The sequence below is a fragment of the Somniosus microcephalus genome, chromosome 7 (assembly GCF_052327205.1).
Source record: "Somniosus microcephalus isolate GS21.2 chromosome 7, FLI_Smic_1.0, whole genome shotgun sequence".
NCBI lineage: Eukaryota > Metazoa > Chordata > Chondrichthyes > Squaliformes > Somniosidae > Somniosus > Somniosus microcephalus.
In genome coordinates this window covers 266,807,195-266,830,090 of record NC_140993.1, presented here as the reverse complement: position 1 = coordinate 266,830,090, position 22,896 = coordinate 266,807,195, and the positions used below count along the sequence as shown (strand labels likewise).

Here is a 22,896-nt window from a genome sequence, read left to right as displayed (position 1 = left end):
CTAAATTGAAAAGTGTAGGTTTCGACACGGCATTCCAGTTTCTTGGCAAGAATCTTGGTTTGTGTCATGGTATAATTAATGACTTGCATTGGCAGTTTATTTTACCAGCAATGCAAACCCTGTGCATTTTACTTGGATTATATTTTTAACATTTGACGGATGAGCAAAAGTTCACATATCTGAACTTCAAGATATTTGTTTACTGTTAACTTGTATCTAATTTTTCATAGTTGGCTTTGTATTTTATTGCCTTGCACAATGTAGTATGGTCGTATTAGCTCTGCAGTGCTTGCTGTATGTAGATTATTTTTTTTACTGTGTGCACTGGCCCACATGATTTAGGCAGAAGTCACCAAGTCATTCTCCTGGACAGAAGAGTTCTCTTATTGTTTATTTTCATAAAGCCCTCCAACCTGCAAGTTCTGCCCCATTTCATCAGAGGATCAGACAAGAGGGTCATTTACATTGTTTATCTTCGCCCTTTATACTTCAAACCATTGAATCACTTGCATTGGGGCTCCTTTGATTGTAATTCTCGTACAACTTGGTTCTGAATTTTAACACTCCCTGTATTCTGCAGTAAAAACAAAATAAAGCATGACTTCATTGCATTAATTGTTCTACCCAGTGTGTGATAAGAATGTGGAACTTGCTACCACAAGGAGTAATTGAGGCAAGTTACATTTAAGGGGAAGCTAGATAAGCACGAGGGAGCAAGGAATAGAGAGAGATGCTGATGGGGTGAAATGAAGAGGGGTGGGAAGACCCTTGTGTGGAGCCTGTTTCCGTGCTGTAGACGCCACGTAATTCTATATACAGGAAACTCTTTCGTATCTGGCACTGACGGGACCGGCGTGTTGCCGGTTGATCAAAAATCCCGGATGATGGAGAGGGTTATCGACCGAGGCTATTTTTAACAAAGAAAAATTTTTAAAAATCGAGATGTGCAGTATACAGTAATTGGATACTCACCTACAGAATGTTGTGTTAAATGGATGGTGGAAGATGCTTGATTAAGTACAGTACTGCCAGTTAATGCAATGCAATGGCTACCAGCAGCGTGGGAGACACACAGTACCCCTGTAAAATGGCGGATCAGAAGAGACTCCCGGCAGCGCGGGAGAGTCAGACTCCTGTTACAGGGGTATTGAGGTGTTCCGACTTCCAACAGCGCCAAGAAGCCAAGTAGTAGTGGTTTGGAGAACTACCCCCACTGACTAACTCGGCCACCGCGGGAGACTCGGACTCGGCAATATTGCCGGTTATTGAGGTGGTGTTTTCGGAGTGAGAATTTTGCTGGTTAATAGAGAATTCCGGATATTTAGGTGCCGTTTAAACGCGTTTCCTGTACCAATCTTGCCCTAACCCAACTGCTATTCTCTGGTAAAATAGTTGGTTAAATTCTTTAATGCACCTCTGCTCTTCCACTGTGTACTTTTTCTTCCAATTTTAGTGTGAAGAATGTATTCATCTCTCTTTGCCAAATTGTTTTGGCATTGTTTCATGATGCAACACTACTGTTAAATGTGTGTAATGGCATTCAAATCAAATAAAAATTTCGAGCAGTTCATCTTGCTGTTAATTACCGGCTCTACCTATTTGGACTTGCTGTTAAAATGCTGCATCTGTATTTTGTTCTCTCTGGTTACAGGTGTGGTACTGGAGGACTGCTAACGTGGTACCGTTGTTTAAAAAGGGAGAAAGGGATAGACCAAGTAATTACAGACCAGTCTGCCTAACCTCCGTGGTGGGGAAATTATGGATAAAATTCTGAGGGGCAGGATAAATCTTCATTTAGAAAGATACGGATTAATCAGGGACCGTCAACACGGATTTGTTAAGGGAAGGTCGTGTCTGACTTAACTTGATTGACCCTCCTTGTTACCTCCTCAAAAAAATTCCATGAGGGTAGTGTGTTTGATGTCGTCTATATGGATTTTAGCAAGGCTTTTAATAAGGTCCTGCTTGGCAGACTGGTCAGGAAAGTTAAAGCCCATGGGATCCAAGGCAAAGTGGCAAATTGGATCCAAAATTGGCTCAGAGGCAGGAAACAAAGGGTAATGGTCGATGGGTGCTTTTGTGACTGGAAGGCTGTTTCCAGTGGGGTTCCGCAGGGCTCAGTACTGGGTCCTTTGCTTTTTGTGGTATATATCAATGATTTAGACGTGAATGTAGGAAGTATGATTAAGAAGTTTGCAGATGATACATAAAATTGGCTGTGTGGTTGATAAAGAAGAAAGCTGTAGACTGCAGGAAGATATCAATGGACTGGTCTCATGGACAGAACAGTGGCAAATGGAATTCAATCCGGAGAAGTGTGAGGTAATGCATTTGGGGAGGGCTAACAAGGCAAAGGAATACACAATAAATGGTGGGACACTGAGAAGTGTAGAGGATCAGAAGGACCTTGGAGTGCATGTCCACAGATCCCTGAAGGTAGCAGGACAGGTCGAGAAGGTGGTTAAGAAGACATACGGGATACTTGCCTTTATTAGCCGAGGCATAGAATATAAGAGCAGGGAGGTTACGCTTGAACTGTATAAAACACTAGTTAGGCCACAGCTAGAGTACTGCATGCAGTTCTGGTCACCACATTACAGGAAGGATGTGATTGCACTAGAGTGGGTGCAGAGGAGATTTATGAGGATGTTGCCTGGGCTGGGGAATTTTAGCTTTGAGGAAAGATCGGATAGGCTGGGGTTTTCTTTGCAACAGAGGAGGCTGAGGGGAGATTTAATTGAGGTGTATAAAATCATGGGCCTAGATAGAGTGGCTAGGAAGGACCTATTTCCCTTGGCAGAGGGGTCGATAACCAGGGGACATTGATTTGAAGTAATTGGTAGGAGGATTAGAGGGGATCTGAGGGGGAATGTTTTCACCCAGAGGGTGGTGGGGGTCTGGAACTCACTGCCTGAATGGGTGGTAGAGGCAGAGACCCTCATCACATTTAATAAGTACTTGGATAGGCACCGAAGTGCCGTAACCTACAAGGATACGGACCAAGTGCTGGAAAGTGGGATTAGGCTGGATCGCTCTGTCGGCCGTCGTGGACCAGATGAGCCGAATGACCACCTGTGCTGTAAATTTCTATGATTCTGCGATGAACTGTTATCGATTATCAAAACACTGCCCAGAAGTAGAGATTCACATTATATACAGATACTAAAATGAAACCATTTGGGAATGGTGTCGTTTGTTTAGCTGCTTGACGTGCAGCAAATGAACTAAACCAGTATAACTACAACAGGAAATGCAAGAAGCCATCTCTCCTGCACTATTGTTCTTGCAATGCCCCATCACCATTCCAAAGCCATGTGGGTGAGGGCAGCTTGTATTCTGTACAGATGATTTTCCCTGGAGTTCGCAGTACAGTTTTTGGGGTAAAAACACACAATGCTGGAAATACCCAGCAGGTCAGGCAGCATCTGTGGAGAGAGAAACAGAGTTAACGTTTCAGGTCGATGACCCTTCGTCAAAACTGGAAAAAGCTGGAGATGGAACAGGTTTTAAGCAAGTGCAGGGGCAGGGAGAGTGGGGAGGGGAGGAAAGAACAAAGGGAAGGTCTGTGATGGGGTGGAAGGCAGGAGAGATTAAGAGACGGTGAAAGGCAAAGGGAGATGATAATGGGACAAGTTACGAAACAAAAGATGACTCTAGATGAAGTGTAAAAATAAATAAATAAATAAAGTAAAATGAATTGGGGGGGTGGGAAATAGGGGTAGAGGTTATGGTCTGAAATTGTTGAACTGTGTCCAGACGGCTGTAGAGTGCCTAATTGAAAGATGAGGTGCTGTTCCTCGAGCTTACACTGAGCTTCAGTGGAACAATGCAAGAGGCCGAGGACGGTGAGGTCTGAGTGGGAGTGGGGCGGTGAATTAAAGTGACAGGCCACCGGGAGCTCGGGGTGCCCCTTACGGACTGAATAGAGGTGTTCCGCAAAGCGGTCACCCAATCTGCGTTTGGTCTTCCCCAGTGTAGAGGAGACCGCATCGTGAGCTGTGAATACAGTATACTAGATTGCAAGAAGTACAAGTAAATCACTGTTTCACCTGGAAGGAGTGTTTGGGGCCCTGGATAAGTGGGAAGGGGGGAGGTATAAGGGCGTGTGTTGCATGTCCTGCGCTTGCACGGGAAGGTGCTGGGGGAAGGGGTGATAGAGGAGTGAACCAGGGTGTTGCGGGGGGGAGCGGTCCCTTCGGAATGCTGAAAGGGGAGGTGAGGGGAAGATATGCTTGCTGGTGGGATCACGCCTTTTGGGGTTATGTATTGCACATGGGTGAGTAAGATCAGATTTGAGGTACACTGGGGAGGAAGCTTGTTTCTGACTTTACCTTATCTTTGGACTTGCTGCTTTCAGTTTCCTATTTGTATAACTAATTTAAACATCTGTTTAGCAGCAAGAGATTTCTTTTGCTTGAATTTAAAGTTAATCTTGTACTCATTGTCTATCAGTGGATCAGATAATGCGTTAGGGAGTACAAACGATATTTAATCTATCCACTCAGAATTCTATTTCAGTAATGGATTTGTAACTGTTCTAGTTGCTTTGGAAAGCAGTTCAGAAGCCTCTGCACATGCCTTCGTGGGAAATATAATTCCAGGGCAAGTACCAATTGAAAGCTTCAAAGAGGTTGCGTTTATTTATTCTGCTAGAATTAAAGGCAGGTACAGAATGTGCATCCTTGTAAACCTTAAACGAAAAATGTCTTTGTATGTAGAAGGAGTTGAATGTAGTGAACACGAGCAATGTTTCCAGGCACGAGTTCCAGAGGAAATGCTTCCCGTCTTTGAAGTGCGCTGCTGTCAGGAAATTGAGGGGCCTGGCTTGGGTGCAGTAGCAGCTGCACCAGTGGAGAAATGAGATTGGAAGATGATATCTCGTCCCTGTAGATTGCTGCTGAGATGTGGATCAGGAAATGGCTGTTGGATCGTGCTTTCTGTTGTGTTCGCGGTGGCAGCACTCGGAAAGGACGGTGACCAAGACCCCTCTTGAGCGATGGAGATGTGATTTAAACAATGACTGGTAATCTTATGGGTCCTGTCTCTCTCTGCTGTTGGAAAGATGGAATAATAGTCTACAGTTGACTTTCATATGAAAATCTTTTGTCCTGCTCATGGTCTCGTGTACTCATGTGATGTCTAACTGTTCTAGATAGCAAATTTAAGCTTGGTTGATTCTGGTTTAAATCTGCCCTTAAGGCAATTTGTTTGTGTCTCTGGTAAAACTCCCCCAGTTCTTACTGGGTACAGGCACAGCACAAAACTGTCCCTAATCTTGCACTACGTTGATGGATCAATATACTCTGTGATGCACTAAGCGAAGTACTAAAGGAAAGTTTATTCTCGTATGCTGATTTAACTGATCTCCTCCACAAGAGTTAGGGTTGCTGCAATTAGCCTCAGTGCCCCTCTGCTAGGGAGGGGGAAGATTGACCAAGGTTCCCTCTCCTGATTGGCATCCATTGGCCTCGATTGAGTTTCCATTGTGTGTGATGTTCACAATGGGTGAATACAGGATCAGGCTGAGTAACAATGCTCTCCATGATCCTGTTGCTTGCCACCACTCACTGTGCTGGTTCACAGAAGAATAATTGACAATTTGGCAAGCAAGGCTACCAGAGGTGGTCTGTTGAACCTATACTCCATCAGAAGTTGGCATCTTTAGGAAGGGAACAATGACGATTGGAGGATACAGTGTTCTATTGTAGGAAATCCTTAGGTTTTCCTTTCTCGCATTTCAGAAATCTGAAGTGGTTGGGCAAAATTGCACGAGAGGACTACACTTCCTACCCACCCCAGATACAGGAAACTTTGTGCTATCCGGCACCGATGGGACCGAGCTGTTGCCGTTCCTCAAAACTGCCAGACAAACCAGCGCTAATGTTGAAACATAGAGCTTTTGAGCTCTGTATCTGGCAACAAACCCTGTTGCAACAGCTTCTGAACAGTCGGCCGTACCTTGCAAGTATCTCTAGCTTAGCAACAGCTTCAGCGAGACCTTGCAGAGCTTGACTGGTGGAAAAAAAAAAAGCAACGAGAAGAAAAAAAACCTAACACTGGCTCCTGATTTTTGCCGGTGGGTCGAGCATTCCGGACAGTTAACCTCCGGATAAACCAAAGTTTCCTGTATTTACCTCCAGGGGTGCATCTTGCTGCTTTCCCAGGTACCTCTATATATTGAGCTCACTGACCTTCACCTGGAATAGAAGGGCTGGAAATTGAGTTTTACCATTCTGATGCTGAACACGTGTTGTGCTTTAAGAAACAACTCTTGCAGGTGAGGAATGTTAGTACTGGGATGCACACTCCGCATTGACCATTCAATAGCCACAACCAGACTAGACCAGTATAGCTCCATCTCTTCCTTCCCAATGTGTTTCAGCACCAGTGTTGCATTTCCATTTCCCACACATTGTGTGGCCTCGGAATAAGGTTGTCAACGTAGGACAAGATGAAGGGCAGTTTTGTGCTGCGGTCTGTGCCCAGCAGGAGCCGGGTTGAATCTCTTGGGGCTCAGTTCATGTAGAACCTTTGCAGTTAGCAGAAGAGAGACTTTCATTGCGTCAGTGTGGTCTAGATTTTAATGCAAATACCAGAGGTGAAAGTTCAGCATCGACCCACCAGCGTACCCATGTCCCAAATTTTGTTCTTTCATCCGTGAACTGCAATCTTTTTGAACAATAAACTGATAATTATTTGTTAATCGGCTAATTTTGTTTTCCACCGTTGTGTGCCATATATGTCACTTAACATCCAAACTAGATGTAATAAACTCGAACCTTGTCTGCACTGTGCAAAAGTTGCTGCTTACAGTTAAAACTTGGTGCATTTGCAGCAGAGGGTAGTGCATAGTATCTTTCCACATGGTGACCCTGTTAGAAAACGGCCCAGGAGAATATTTCGGCATGGCAAGCATTGGTGAGATGTACTCGCCACTAGAAATTGTGAATCTTTTATATATTTTTTTTTAAAACTGGGATAAAATTTACTGTGTTCTCGTGGGTGGAGACAGCACAATTGAGAGATTAGGACAGTTGATGATTTTATACATATAATTCGTAGTAAAGTTTTTCTAATTCATAGTAAAGTTTTTTTAATTAGTGCAAGTGTGGAGGAGAGGAAGGGAGGGAGACGAGTTTGTCCAACTTTTAAACCCGAGTCAACAGGAAACAACCCATGCGAAATTGATTATAATTTCCATAACCCTGGCACCCTTGGACACTACCATAGCAGTTTTCTGTTTTTGAAGTTATCATTGGCATCTTTCACGCCCCCCCCCCCACTTAAGTTATTGACATGTTTTCTTCAGAGTAAATAGATTTCACTTTTCTGGGGGTTTTTTTTAATGGAGACGGGCAGCATTGATTTTTCCACATTTTTCTAATATAGTTTGTAACAATTTTTATAACCAATAGAGGAGCACAACTTCAAGATCAATCCCTATCTACAACCAAAATCAGCAGCCCCAACACATTTGTAATGGAGTTTCACTGTAATGTGATCAAATTCTGTTGAGGTAATGTTCTTGGCAAAGCAGTAATTTACTGGTGTAAGTAGCTCGTTATCTACCTTGTGTAGCCAGTGTTTTACTTTCCCATACACACAGTGGATTGTTCCTTGGTGAATCAAACACACTATCTCAGGAATTCTGTGTTTATTCTGCATTTGTTGATTTAACTTTATCTGTTGCTCTGCACGAACAAGCATGGTTCACTTTCACTTTGGGTTGCTGTCATCGTTTTCTGCAAGTTGGGAGACATCATTATTTGGAGGGGGGTCCCCACGCAGAAACGTTGTATAACCTCTGCCCGAGTATCCCCTGTTAACAAGTTGCACTTTAACCACTGTGTGGAACTGTACCCTGAAATGAACTGCCTTGAGGAAGGGAGAAGGGTTTAGCAGGTAGCAAGACAAATACAGAGGGGTGGTTTCAAGGAGGTGGTCGGGTTGGTAGGTTTGCTTTTATGGGTCACCAAATGAGCTGAAGCTATTTAAACTTCATATAGGAGTCATTCTATTTCTTTCAATTGCTGACCTTGTGATTTCTAACTTTGCTTGTTCTCGTGCTGTTTCTGTGAAAAATATGATTCATGGGGCCCTTTTTGGTAACTTGCATTGCTCATGTCTAGCAAGCTAAATACACAACATCGAAACATAAGATAGGAGCAGGAGTAGGCCATTCGGCCCCTCGAGCCCGCTCCGCCATTCAATGAGATCACATGGCTGATCATCCAAATTCAGTACCCTGTCCCTGCTTTCTCCCCATATCCCTTGATCCCTTTAGCTTAAGAAATATATCTAACTCCTTCTTGAATATATTTAATGAATTGGCCTCAACTGCCTTCTGTGGTAGAGAATTCCACAGGTTCACCACTCTCTGGGTGAAGAAATTCCTCCTCATCTCAGTCCTAAATGGCTTACCCCTTATCCTTAGACTGTGACCCCTGGTTCTGGACTCCCCTGCCATCAGGAACATCCTTCCTGCATCTAGTCTGTCCAGTCCTGTCAGAATTTTATAAGTTTCAATGAGATCCCCTCTCATTCTTCTAAACTCCAGCGAGTACAAGCCCAATCGACCCAATCTCTCCTCATACGTCATTCCTGCCATCCCAGGTATCAGTCTGGTATATAGGGGTATGATGGCTACTTTTATATATTTCCATTGGGTAAGTAAAATGCTATTTTGATCAGTTATTTTGTTCAACAAAAGTACAGTAATTTGAAGTTTATGTACAGTCAGATTCTGTCCTGACTTGCTGAAGATGTACTCGAGCATTTGGTTATTTTGTTTTTGAATTGATTCTTTGGAACTATTTTTAATGTGTTACACTGCCACGGTGGAGGCTACAAGGTTAATACAACAATGTGGCCGTGAAAACTTTGTATTAGATATTGGTGCTACTTAAATTTGAGCAGCTTTCTCAGCGTAATAATAGAGCTTGTTTCAGCATGAGCTGAATAGTGAAACAACTATCATTTCTGACAACCTGCTACCAGTCTGAGTTAAATACTGGCTGGATCATGGAGCTTGGAATCCCCTGAAACTGCAAGCCGTCTGCATGCCATACCAAGCAGTGTATTTAGACATGGGTCATTCAAGTTACTGTCGATGAATGTTCTTTAAAAATTTTCTCGTACGTCTTCTTACTGGAAACAGTTTGTATGAAGACAATGTGAGGCTTTTGTACTGCATTTACAAACATTTGTCAAGATACTGTTGCACTGTAACTAACCGCTTTATATTCCTACAGTGTACAGTACATCTGACTATATGTACAAAATAAAACTCACTTCTACAATAAATTTTCTTTCTTATAGTTGAAAATAGTGAGCACTGCGACTTCACAATCCTACGAAACATGCTGATCAGGTAAGGTGGACATGTCTGACTGATCAACGTTTAATGCCACTGCATTGTTACTACAGGCACGGCTTTGGCCTCATGGGACGGGTGTTATTAAGCTAGGCCTTATTTTGAAGATTTTTTTTTTTCATAGAGAAACAGTAGCTAAAATAAAATTCTGAAGTAGCAGTGTTTGAAAATTGCCTCGTCAAACAACTTTTGAGAAGATCAGCCCATGAAGTACAGTAGGTTTTAACAGATTTGTGTGTGCAATAATTCAAAATACTGTTCAATATGGTTCCTTCTCCAAAAGTGTCTCGGTCCTAGTTTGGTGGTTCTGTAGTTTTATATTTTTGCTCTTGCACTTTTTCAGTGATTGTGCATTGTCTATAGATGCCATGAATTCCCCTGCACATGTGCCAATCAACTCGCTCAGTAGCACTGTTGTAACTTTGCTTCAACATCTATCATTTCCAGCAGTTGTAATAAACAGTACTACTTTACAGAGAATTAAAAAATTGATTTTCAATCTCCTGCAAAGCAGAAGTATTTACAATGGTAGCAAATAATTTGCCTGTGTATACATTTTAATATTTTCTACCTGTTCTTCACTGGCCTTGGTAGATATTTGAAAATAAAACAATGCTTTGAGTTATACTTGTCTAGTATTTTGTTGGAACATGGGAATGTCCAGGACTGGAAAAGATAATTTCTCATCATCTGGCCATCCCAAGAGTTCAATAACCCAATACACAGTTCTCTGCCTATACCCCTTAATTGATTTTCTTGCCAAATGCCTATCCAGCTCACCCTTAAAATTACTTGACCGTCCATTCCAAACATTCCTCACTGTGTGAATATATCCTCTCTCAGTTCACCCTTCCACTTCTGAGAACCATCTCAGGCCTCATTATCATTCTTGGGGTCATGGTAAGCTGTTTCCTCGGGTTCAGCTTGTCACTGTTCTTAAGGATCTTGCATATTTGTAAGATTCACTTGTCATCTTCCTCTTGCTCGTGTAAACAAACTCAGTTTCTGTAGTCTCCGGTAGCTCAAGTGTCTGATGCCCGGTATCAGATGGGTAGCCTTTTGCAGTACCAGGATGCCCTTCCTGTTATATGACAGTCAGAAATGCACGTGTTACTTCCCACAGGGTCGTTCCAATGCTCTGAGTAGCCCTGTTATCATGTTCTTTAATTTAGCTCTATTCCATGCGATAAATAAACCAAGATCCTATTTACCTTATCTACTACTGCCATACACTCGGCAGATGGATTCAACAATCTGTCCATAATACCCCCAAATCCTTTTCCTTTGCTGTATCCTGTAGACTAACACTTGATTTTATAGTTCCAATCTGTACTGTTGTAGGAATGTCTAGTTCCTATCCAAAGACAGGTCCACTCAGGCGCTTAAACAAAACGAGGTTTAATGGAAACTAACCGGTTTAAACAAGTAACTGCAGGAGAACATCGAGTGTAGGTCTATTCAGTTCGGAGGCTCCACGAGGACTGCTGGCTGGTCCTGTGGTTGACGTCATCACGTTCTTCCCGCCAGTGGGGGAATCACGTGATGTACGGCGTGACGTCACCGCGTTTACCCGCGCTGTTAAAGTAATCACGCTCTGTACAAGTAAACAGTATAAATAAAGATACAGACTCAGGCTGTAGCTAACATGTTGTTACAGGGAATTATATACAAACGATCAGAGTCCTTTAGTGGCTCTGCCACACTGTTCCCCTTTCTCATCACTTTGTGTTCCACAGAACCATTAATGTTTTCAGCATTAAAAACAGAAATGCTGGGAATACTCAGGTCAGGCAGCATCTGTGGGGAGAGAAACAGAGTTAACGTTTCAGGTCGATGACCTGTCCTCGCAACTGAAAGGTTCGAGATGTAACAGGATTTAAGCAAGTACAGAGGCAAGGAAAGGGGTGAGAGGAGGAAAGAACAATGGGGAACATCCGATAGGGTGGGAGGTAGGAGAGATTAAATGACAAAGGGATGACGATGCAAGACAAAAGGAGATGGTAATGGAATAAGTAAAGAAACAAAAGATGGGTCTAGAAGAGGTGTAAATGGGAATAGCAGAATCATTACGAACAGCTGCTGTCCGAAAAAATGGCGGCAGAGGTTATGATCTGAAATTGTTGAACTCGATGTTGAGTCTGGAAGGCTGTAAAGTGCCTTATCGAAAAATGAGGTGCTGTTCCTCCAGCTTACATTGATCTTCATTAGAACAGGCTGACGACCGAGAGCTCAGTGGGAGTGCAGCGGAGAATTAAAATGACAGCCAACCGGAAGCTCGGGGTCAGGCTTACGGAGGTGTTCCACAAAGCGGTCACCCAATCTGTGATTGATCTCCCCAATGTAGAGGAGACCGCGCAGTGAGCAGCAACTACAGTATACTAAATTGAAAGAAGTACAAGTAAATCACTGTTTCACCTGGAAGGGGTGTTTGGGGCCCGGACGGTGGGAAGGGATGAGATTAATCTCCTGCTTTCCACCCTATCACAGCCCTTTGCGTTTGTTCTCCCCACCCCTTTCCCTGACTCTGTACTTGGTTAAAACTTGTTACATCTCTAACTTTTTCCAGTTCTGATGCAAGGTCATCGACCTGAAACGTTAACTTTGTTTCTGTCTCCACAGATGCTGCCTGACATGCTGAGTATTTCCAGCATCCGCAGTATTTTGCTTTTGTTTTGATGTTTACAGCGTAATAGGAGGCCGTTCAGCTCTTTAGACCAATCAATAACTAATCCCACTGCCCTGTTTTCTCCCCATAGCCCTTTATATTTCTCTGCTTCAAAAATGTAATCCAGTCTTTCCTTAAAAGAAGCAATGGTCTCTGCCTCAGTCACTCCCTGTGGTGATGCATTCCATGCTCCAAAAACCCTCTGTGTAAAGAAGTTTCTGTTATCCCCACTCCTCGCTCGGACAGTTTTAAATTGATGACTCCCCCACCCCCACTAGAGGAAATAATCTCTCCTTATTCCCTATTAAAACTCTATTTAAAAATTGTAAACATTTACACTTGTCATTGTTGAATTTCATTTCTCAGACCAACATCCCAATGCATCGAGATCGTTCTGCACCTGATCAGCCTGCTCTTGATTGGTTGAAAACCTCCCTCCCCCACCTTGTCATTGGAGCATTTTGGCAGTTTTGTCTCTCTGAACTTCCAGATCTGTGGTATACAACTTGAACGCAGAAGTCCCGTCCACAAATACCTGGAGCATCTCACTAATCACTTCCTGCCGCTGCTCCACGGACAAGCACCCTTTCGATATGCAGCCTCGTAAATAACTGCCGCAGCTATTCCTGATTAACCTTGTTAAACCTCTCTGCTTCTCTCCCTCTCTTTCCTCTAAGACACTCCTTAAAACCTACCTCTCTTCATCCACCGTAACATCTCCTTACGTGACTCGGTGTTGGATTTTGTTTGATAACGCTCCTGTGAAGCACCTTGGGATGATTTACTACATTAAAGGTGCTATATAAATACAAGTAGTTGTTGTTAAACAATAGCCACCAAGTTCTTTTTAGTGTGATCTCCTTTTCCCATAAAGCCATGCCTCCTTGCCCTGATGCTTTCATACTTGGGTGTTTCACAATACCCTTCAGGATAATGTCCAGCATTTTGCTCACGACAGAAGTTGGACTGAACTATCTGGAATTTCTAGGCCAGTCCCTTTACCCCCTTTTACAGATGGGTATTATGTTCCCTTCTCTCTTGTCCTGGTTCTAATGGTTCCTTAAAGATCTACCAGGACATGTCCAATTTTGTTTTGGCAGGTTATTCAGACCCTGGCAGTATCCTTTAGCAGTGCCTTCAACACAGTTTGCATCGCTTCACTATTAGTCATTACTATTGCCCTTAATTTCCTTTCTCAATTCCTGGAAATTTAACCCCCTCATCTGGGAGCGTATCAGCAGCAGCTTCTCTGAACACCAATACAAATTGCATGTCCACCATTTCCTGGTTGCTCGACATCCTAGCTCCATCTCAAATTTTCCATACCCAGAGAGCCTGGCTACTTAGCAGTTGTAACTTAAGCTACAAGAGAAGACAGCCCTTTAAAATCCTAGAATAGTACAGCACAGAAGGAGGCCATTCGGCCCATTGAGTCTGCGCTGGCTCTTTCGAAGAGCAATCCAGTTAGTCACACTCCCCATATCCCTGCAATTTTTTCTCCCAAGTAATTATCTAATTTCCTTTTGAAGGCTACTATTCACTCTGTATCCACCACCCTTTGGAAATAGTTTCTCTTTATTTCCTCCATCTAAAACCCTTCATGATTTTAAACGCCTCTATCAAATCTCCCCTTCGCCTTCTCTCCTCCAAGGAGAACAACCCCAGCTTCTCTAGTCTATCCACGTAACTGTATTCCCTCATCCCTAGAACCATTCTAGTAAATCTCATCTGTACTCTCTCCAAAGCCTTCATGTCCTTCCTAAAGTGTGGTGCCCAGAATTTGACTCCGTACTCCAGCTGGGGCCAAACTAGTGTTTTATAAAGGAAAATGTTCCAAAACCTGATGGGATGTTGCTGCTACATCATTCCTACAAAAACACATTTTGGCAGTGGAGTCCTGCCATTGAAAGCTGAATTAATTCCAGTTGCGGTTCAAGCTTCACCAGTGCCAAATCAAGATGATGAAAATAATGTCCAGATTTAATTACCACATGAAATGCAGCGTGCTTAAGGTACCTCACTGTAACGCATGGCTTCCTGTAAATTGCTTAGGATTTTCAGCTAAAACACACACCTAGGGCCTCAAGAAAATCAACAGCTGTACTATTATAGGTCTGCTTTACTAACCCACCTTCTTTGGTAGAAGTGACATTGAACTCATTTGTCTAGTGGAGCCAAAAACCGGGCCATTCGAGTGTGCCTTACTGGACTATAGCTGCAGTGAGGTGACTCAGGTTGGTGTCACCCATGGAAGTAGATCAATAGTATCTTGTATGAATTCATGTACCCATTGAGGACTTTGACATTGACTTGCAACCATGCATATCATTTAGTATCCATGACACTAACTACTCCCGATTGTGATCCTGGGACACCATGGCACTTTATTCTTCGCTTCCCTCGAAGTGTGAAATGCCACCACTGCCTCACTGTTGCATGATTTCATCTCGCAAGTAACTTTGTGTCGGGCCTTGCTCACATATAGCTTAGTGCCCTTTTTGCTACCTGGCATTGAACTGCCTTTAGATGCTTCCCCTTCAAAGGAGGAGAGTTTGAGTGATGAAAACAACAGGATTTCTTCCTTCCCTTTTCCCCCCCCCCCCCCCCCCCCCCCCCCCCGGGCCTCCTTTAACTCGAAGGAACCTGCCAGCCCTACCTAGTCTGGCCTACATGTGACTTTAGTTCCACGCTAGATGGTTGACTGTTGATGCTCTCAGGGTTACTAGGTTTGGGCAGTAAATGCTGCTTCACCACTGTCTCTCAGAGCCCAAAGACTAAAAGATAATGCAGCCCATCAGCCACTTCGTTGCTATGGCCAGCGCTCCAAGGCTCCGTATCAAGCAAACCGAAGTCCCAAACCAAGACCATACAAGGTCTTGTAAACCTCTGATCATCCCACTAACTGTTCCCGTTGAGCTGTGCTGCCCGTCTGAAGGTTCTGCGCAGGCCATTTACCGGTTTTACAATGGGGGAAAAACTGCGCATGCGTGGAAATTTGGGATGCACAACCTGCTAAAGGGGTCGCACACCCAAAAAAATTAGAGGGGACATTGCCCACCAGCCCAGCTTTCAACAAATTGTATTCAACTCAACTATTTCTTTTACAACTGTACACTCATTATGTTGTATAATTAAAATGTAAGCCTATCTTTTTGGCGCAAATTATAATTTAGTCATTACATTGTCTGCATTCTCAAGAGGAAGTTGCCATTTCTTTGAGGTGTAGAAGTGAATGTTTACAAAATGAATTGTGTTTGGTATCCTTAAACTGCACAGGCACTATCTGATTATCTTGAATCGAAAAAGACATCTTGATGGAACATGGATTTCTAATCCCTTCCTTGAAAGATTGTGTTTAAACTGTAAAAGCAGCCTAAGTTTATAATCATTTGCAAATGATTTGTTGCTCTTTACCTCAATTTAGACGGGCAGTTTCACAGTAGCCAAGTGCCTGCTTTTCACATTCAGTCAGCTTTTCCAGCCCCTATTGGAGGAGAGGGGGGATCTGGAAATCAGTTTTGAGGCCTCCGCACACCGTGCCAACGGGGGCAGGGAAACTGAGCGCACCAATGTGGACAGTTCACAACTGTACTATGCTCACATCAGTTTCTTATTTCATGCCTGAACAGCTTTGTCATTATCCATCCAAATTCCTGTGGTGAATTTGCTGATACTGAGCCATGGTGGGGAGAGTGAGCGCTACTTTGAGTGGGGGTGTTCAAAGCGGCGTTGTATCGAAAAACAAATTGAATTGCAGATTGTGATCTGAAAACACCAATAATCCTGTCATCGAATGTAACAGAAAGGAATTTAACTTCATCAGTTGCTTCCGTCAGTGACCTTGTCCCTAGACCTTTATTCACTGTTTTTCAGTTGTCCGTTGAAGTTGTCAGCTTTTGAGGGGGGTGGTGGGGGAAGGCTGGGCTATCTGCTACAGCAAAGCTGGGTGTTTGTTGGCAGGTAGGCAGCTTCAAGTGTGATCACTCTGGTCAGCTGTATCCATTTACGTTCTCTCACCAATAATTAATTTTTTGTTTCAGAATTTCAAAAGCTGTCAAGTATGCCACGTATGTCAATACATAAGATACTTGAGTAACAAAACTAGAATTTTAATATTCTAGATCAGTGTTGGTCTATATTTGAAGTCATTTATAGAACAAAGGGATTTTGATGTGTTTTTCCATCTCTTCTCTTCCCCCCCCCCCCCCAAAAAAGAACCTCCATTGGTATTTCACATCTGTAATGAGCTCCATATTGGTGACATTTTTATTAAAAGTTAATTGTAAAAGGTTCCTACTGTTAGCAAAAACAAAAGACCTGCTCAGATTTATGTAAGTGATGGGCTATAGCACAACCCTGCTACATGAAAACGAGAGAATGACCTTAAACGGTATTGTTCCCATGTATTCTGGGCAATGTGTGTGTGGGAGGGGCATTCCAAATAACACTTTTTTTCACATCTGCTGACTGACAGTAAATGCCTTACGAAAGTGACCATTTAAACATAATGATTTGGAGGAGAAATTAATTTTCTACCAAGTAATTTTACTCGACCATAATTTTCCTATCTGCAAGCCCCATAATCTTGTGGCTTAATATGAGGAAATGGTTGGAAAACTGCGTAGGGCTTCACTTTACAGTATTTATTGGTTATGTATTTTTATAATGTTCATCGTAAAAACTAAACTCCTGTCACTGCCAAATAAATTACTCACCAGTCATATATCACATTACTTCTGCAAACCATTTTTATCCATATATCCCATGTTCTAGTGTGATATATGTACATCGTTAACTAATCTTTTACACTGCAGGAGTGGGTTGCTACCATTGCCAGTTCAGTGTTTAGTATGATTTACAGTTGAATCCAATATACCCAGTGAACCGGGTCGTTTTCAGTAGTTTAGAGTGCGATTTGTTTTAGGGGTGGTGGGGGAAGCTGGAAAGGCATGTGTGAAAGTTCGTGTCACAATTAAGCCATCCAGCTTTAAAGCCGGATTTAATCCTCCAATTTAATACACATTGATTAGGTTCTAACCAGCTGCAGTGTATTGATCCTCGGGTGGGGGATCAGACGCCATTGTCAAAGCTGCTGCAAATGATCAGATTTGAAGAATCGCTGAATGAACTGATGAATCTACTTCTAAGAAGTTGCTGAGAAATGCTCTCTCTCGCAAATCCAACCTATTTTCCAGATTCTTGAAGGGCGAGCGCGCAATACATTATTGAAATTTATTATGCTTTTAACTGGCTATGGCCTTCAGACTTGGGAACGCAACTTCTTTCCTACGTAAATTGAATTTGGCCTTAAACTTTTTAATTGGTGCTTTCCCAGTTAGTAAATGCAGGAGATATTCACAGGATTAATTGTTTTAAATATTAACATTTCTGAATAATATAGGCTTCTTAGTGTAGAAACAGAAGGACTAAGGGATTGTTGAGTTTTGAAAATATCGATGTGTACATGCATTTCAGAATTGAAGTGAGAATGGTATGGGACACTAGGTGTTTGCTGTAAATAGGTTGTTGAACACCAGGTCACCAAAGAGATTTTACTCTGGTCCCTTTTTGAAGTACGAGTTTCTGCAATTTAAATGATTCTGTACGAGAAAGGAACAAGAGCAAGCTGGAAACAGAAAAGGAAAGCACACTTTTTTTTGTTGCGTGTACATTTTGGAAAGTTAAATTCACATCTTTGCTTGAATCTTGAGGCATGGCTTACAGAAACCTAGCAAGACCCGTAATTGTCGGGTGGATGTCATCCAGGGAATAGCTCGAAGGATCAGTTTGAACATTGATGTAATTTACTTTGGCAATGGAGTATAAATAGGGATGTAGAACAAACTCTCTTCTGTTATAAAACTGGCTTGTCTACAAAGGAATGATAGTTTGGCTGTGATCAAGCCTCTGTGTACTATGTTCTTGTATCCTTTATTTCATAAGTTTGAAGACTTTAATGGTTAAAGCGCTATTTGTATTCTGCTTCAGTGTTACAAGAAAGAATAGAATGAACAGTTCGCAGGCTGAATGTTGCGACTCAGTACAGAATCTACTTGCTGGCATGTGTAGCCTAAAGATTTGATTGTAGGGTGGCTGTCAGCCAGTTGGAGCTTACGAGCACTTAGCCCAGCTCCATGTACAAAAGACTTGACTGTCTTGAGTTGCTGTGAAAAGCCTGAGTTTCTTGTCGGCCTCTGGAGGTTAGTTACACAGTTATCATCCCACACCTGATGTAGATCCATCTCCGTTGAAACCTATTGAATGTGTGGGCTATTATAATGATGGAAACAAGCTGTTGGCGCAAACTCTGCCGTTTGTTTTTGCTGAATGCACATTTTGTGTGAACCAGTTTTTATTCAAACACACTTGGAGCCAGAGGTCTTGCTCATTGCTAAGATGGAGTCGTGCCCTTTTAATATGTAGAACATTATGGTTATATGTAGCACAGACGAGGGGATCCCCTGGAATTATTGAGTGTTAGAAGTTCAGGCAGTTTCACAAGTTTTCAGTGATTGTCCCAGTACAATAGCTTTGAATTTGGCTCAACTTGTCAGCTGTCCTGAAATTTACTCCAAAAATGGATTTTAAAATGAAATGTTACTCATTTAAATAAACTACTCCAAATGAGGACAATGCACATTGATGTAGAATCCTAATGTAAGTAGTTATTATGCCCTGGAATGCTTTATATTAAAGCTTGTAAAATGAAACATTTGGCCACCACCTTGGCTAAATATTAGAGATGGCTATTATGCACATGGAACTTGGTTTGCAATGGTATTCCGTGGTGTGTGAATTGTCGGCCAGATTGTGTAATCTGCTGGTTTCCCGTTTTACATAGAACTCACATGCAGGATCTGAAGGATGTGACCAACAACGTTCACTATGAGAACTACAGGAGCAGAAAGCTGGCTGCAGTCACGTACAATGGTGTTGATAACAATAAAAACAAAGGCCAGTTGACTAAGTAAGAAACTTCTTTTATCCTCTCGCTGTTGGGGCATTTACTTAACCCTTTAACTTCTTTACACAAAGTAAATGATGGCCATCAAAACCATTAACAGGCTTTACTGAAAATGTTCTACAGACCTTGAGATTCTTTCTATGCATTCATGGTGTGCAAAATGGTGTCCTCAGTAAGCCAACATCTGGAAACCTTATGCAGTCTGTTGTGCTTAAAATGCTGCGTCTTTGTTCCACTTCCACAAGAAAAATTTCTAATCCACTTTCTCAGAGCTTCCCAAAAGTTTGTTCTCTGCACTGATGGAGAAGAATATCCTGCTCTGCAGTAATTGATTGTATACAGTGCTTTTAAAATGTTTTATAAATGAGGAACAAGTATAAAATTCCTTTTATGTATGTTGGCCTTGCCTAACTTCGATGTAAGGAGGGACTCGCAATTCTTGTGTTGCTCATCTGCACTTAGCCAAGATGTGGAATTTCTTTTAAGATGGAACACACGGCCCTGTTAACAGATGCCCAGCTCTGGGACTCGATTCTAGCTGTTTGGCTTTGAAGAGAGCATCGTAACATCTGTATTGCTATCCCAAGCCACTGAAGTATTTAACCATTTCTTTCCATGGCCTCCCCTATGCTACACACTTGGCCGTAACCAAATGGATGGACAGGCAGCTTACTCCAAGACCATTGCCAATGCAGAGATGTAATCCGTTCATCAGCCGGTGCGCAAGATCAGCCCGCACCGATGCTCCTTTTGCGGTCTGCTCCCTCTCAGTTGTAGACTTGCCGTGCTTTCACGCTTTAGCTCATCGCACTGACACAACTGAAACTGGAAGCTCACTGTGGAGCCTAATGTTCAGCACCGTCATGCTGCCTGTTGTCATTTGATGTTGGTTTTTTAACTTGCAGGAATTTCAAATTCAATCAGCCAATTGATAGGTTGTGGCTTTAAGATGATGTACATTTTGTTATGGTGTTCTTGGGCTATCGTTTAAGAAATTTGTTTCTTTTTAATGACTGGCCCACATTCTTAAACATATTCTTAACCATTTTCTTTCATGAGGGGTGTAAAGGAAATACACATTTTAAAAAACATGGAGTTTGAAGGCAGTATTTCTGAAGTTACATGACCTTTTTAAAAACTGTAAAATGGCAACAGAATATAGAATAATTCAAGTATTATTTAATTATGTTTTCAAAATTTGGAGGCTGCTATGTGGCTTTAAACTTTTAAATTGAGCGCACTTATCAGAAGAAATACTGTCTTTTTAAAGCTGAAATAAGTTTTTCCAACAGAAGTCATCAAAACATTCAGTAAAGTAATTTGGAGTGAAAAGTGATTGTGAATTAAATTGCCCGGCACCAACATTGTCAGAATGTCTGTGATGTGCAAGATACTATGCTGCAATTAAACTTCACCTGTCTTAAAACGGGTAACTATGAAAAGTAGCGCTCCAATTGGAAACCGGTCGTGCTTCTTTATGGGCCAGGGAAATGAAGTGCGGAGGGTAGAATTTTTTTGTGGCCTATCTGGCTTATTATCCCACTGATCGCTTCATAAACAATCGGTAGTCCAGTCAACATCTTAAGACCCATTCAGTCAACACATAGTAAATTATTTTTCACGTGGTGATCGGTGAACATTTTATGGAACAGTCGCCCATAGTTTAAAGTAGAGACCCACCAGGAGTTTTATATTTGGAATTCTGTAACCAATTCAATTAGTCTTCCCACACACTATGAATTATAAGCACTGCGGGACAGGATGGACTAACTTGCAGTTGGATACCTTGCATATCACAGGGGAAAATCTGAGAATGTTTGTAGAAACTAGCTGTATTCTTGAAAGTTGAGTATTTACACCATTGAATGAAATTGCCTAATGTCAGATTTTAACTGTTTTATTTCATCTTTATAACCTCTCCATGTAATTTAATGTATGGCTGTGTTTTCCTCATCCTAAGTGTCTGTGTATCTGTTTTTCTTTTTAGATTTGACACAGTTGAAGGCATGTAAGTGGTTGTTTAAATTATTTGTCAGAACTTTCCAGCCCTTTTTAGCACCAACTTGAATTTCAGTTCCATCGGACACAAAAGTATTAACTTTCTGGCATATCTTTAGCATTATCTCCACAAGGTGGTCCAAATACAAAAACTGCTTGTTCCAAAAATATTTCCAATTGCCAAAAAAATACCTAATTGGTAGGGGGGGAAAAATGAATGATTGATTGATTGAAATATCTGGACCTAATGTCCAAGCTGAAAAAGTGTAAATTTGAATATTTTCCTTCAAGCTAAAGTATTGTAGAATTATATAGTGAGAGTTTTACTTTAGACATTAGCAGAAGTTGTACAGTTTGACTTTTCAAATTTAGCAATGTTATTTTTGGAACAATCTACAGAACAACCTTTCTCTGCTAGTTAAACGTGTATTTTCTGGTAAGCATATTACATATGGGTAGACGGTAGGAAGGATGAAAAAGCTTCCATGCGTCGATGCTTGTATATGTAACTAAGATCTTGAACTGCTTTTTGCTTTCCTCCTTGTTTCCACAGTTCTACAAGTCCTTTTAGGAGTGGTGGCCAAGTAGTCTTGTTTCTTGCTGTACAGCAGTACCATACTCTAAATGAATGTTTTTTCTTCCATTTCCCCTTTGTTCAATGGAGGCAGTGGGGTGCAAATGGTGCTGCAGTCATTGCATTTGAAATTAAAGTGACCCAGCTTATGATTGCATCCTTCTGATGGGCATCTAGGAGAACCAGAACTATGTGATTTTAGTCAAAGGAAGTATGGTGGTGTCCCCAGCATTGCTCTACAATAAAACTAACCAGAACAATTTCTTTTGTCACCTTTTGATATACTGATCTTGACACTAAAGGGTTTCCGTCAGGATGACTGGAACTTTTTCTTCAGGATTCTGCTGGCTGGTTTTGCAATCCCTTTTTCCTCTTTTTGTTTTCCCTAGGTATCGATCATTTGGCTTTGATGGGAATGATGTGATTTTGTTTTACGATTAATTTCGAAAACACTTGTCGGAGTGTAAACCTCTAGACAGTGTTTTTGAAAATCAAGTGTTTCTCAATTTGAGTATGATTAAATGAGCAAGTCTGAGGATGTTTCCTTTGGGTGCCTGTCTCACTGAGAGCTCACTGTTCTACAACAAGACTTCCTTTCCTTCTCTCCTCCCACCCCCACCTAATCAAAATCTATATTAGTTGAGCACTTTTGCTGTAGCATACTGTAGATAGTCAAATTAAGTTGTTCTTATACAAGATTTCCTGTTGAAGTAAGGATCTGTTGGGTCTTGTCATCGTCCTCTTGCTTTGCCCCAGTTTCCTGGGGTTTTTTCATTCCACATCCCATGGGTGGATAGTTTAACCAGTAAAGTCACATGCATGTATTTCTCACTGAGAGTTTACCAGGACTACACGACATACCCTTGCAGTGGCTCCAGGAAGCCATCTTAAGTTTGTAACAGCTGGAGGTGTGAATAGTAAATAATTCACAAGGAGCCCTATAGGGAAAATGAACTACTTTTCAAAACTAAACTAAGTAAGCCTTTGTTTGTGCACATATGCACACACGTAATTTGTTGTTCACAAGGGGTAAAGTGTTGTTTTTTTCCACTCTTCCCTTTAGCTTTTCATGCTGATTTAGAAGGAGTGAGGACAGTGATTTCTCCAATGGCATGAAGAAGCCTTTCCTATTCAATTTCCATAGGTTTTGGGTTAAAGGTGGGACAGTGTGGCAGTCATTTGATAGGATGACAAGCTTATGATGGCCTGGCACACCTGAAACATTTCCCTGATTTGTTTCTTCTAAAACTCTTAAATCACATCTATCCTAAATCTTCATTTGGTGTGCATGTATTTTGCGTATTGTGAAACTAACTCGTTAA

General features: G+C 41.9%; 1 protein-coding gene across 4 annotated transcripts in view; it reads left to right on the top strand.

Annotated features, from left to right (window-relative positions):
- Positions 1–22,896, top strand: part of LOC147115304 (septin-7) — a 154,927-nt gene that overhangs the window by 116,697 nt on the left and 15,334 nt on the right. For 2 of the 4 annotated variants that reach the window (XM_085993728.1, XM_085993726.1), the window contains exons 8-10: positions 9,319–9,370; positions 18,880–19,005; positions 20,990–21,010. In XM_085993728.1, the coding sequence (XP_085849854.1) occupies positions 9,319–9,370; positions 18,880–19,005; positions 20,990–21,010 (199 nt within the window). The remainder of the gene's footprint in view (positions 1–9,318; positions 9,371–18,879; positions 19,006–20,989; positions 21,011–22,896) is intronic. The other 2 variants (XM_085993729.1, XM_085993727.1) reach the window with 1 other exon arrangement.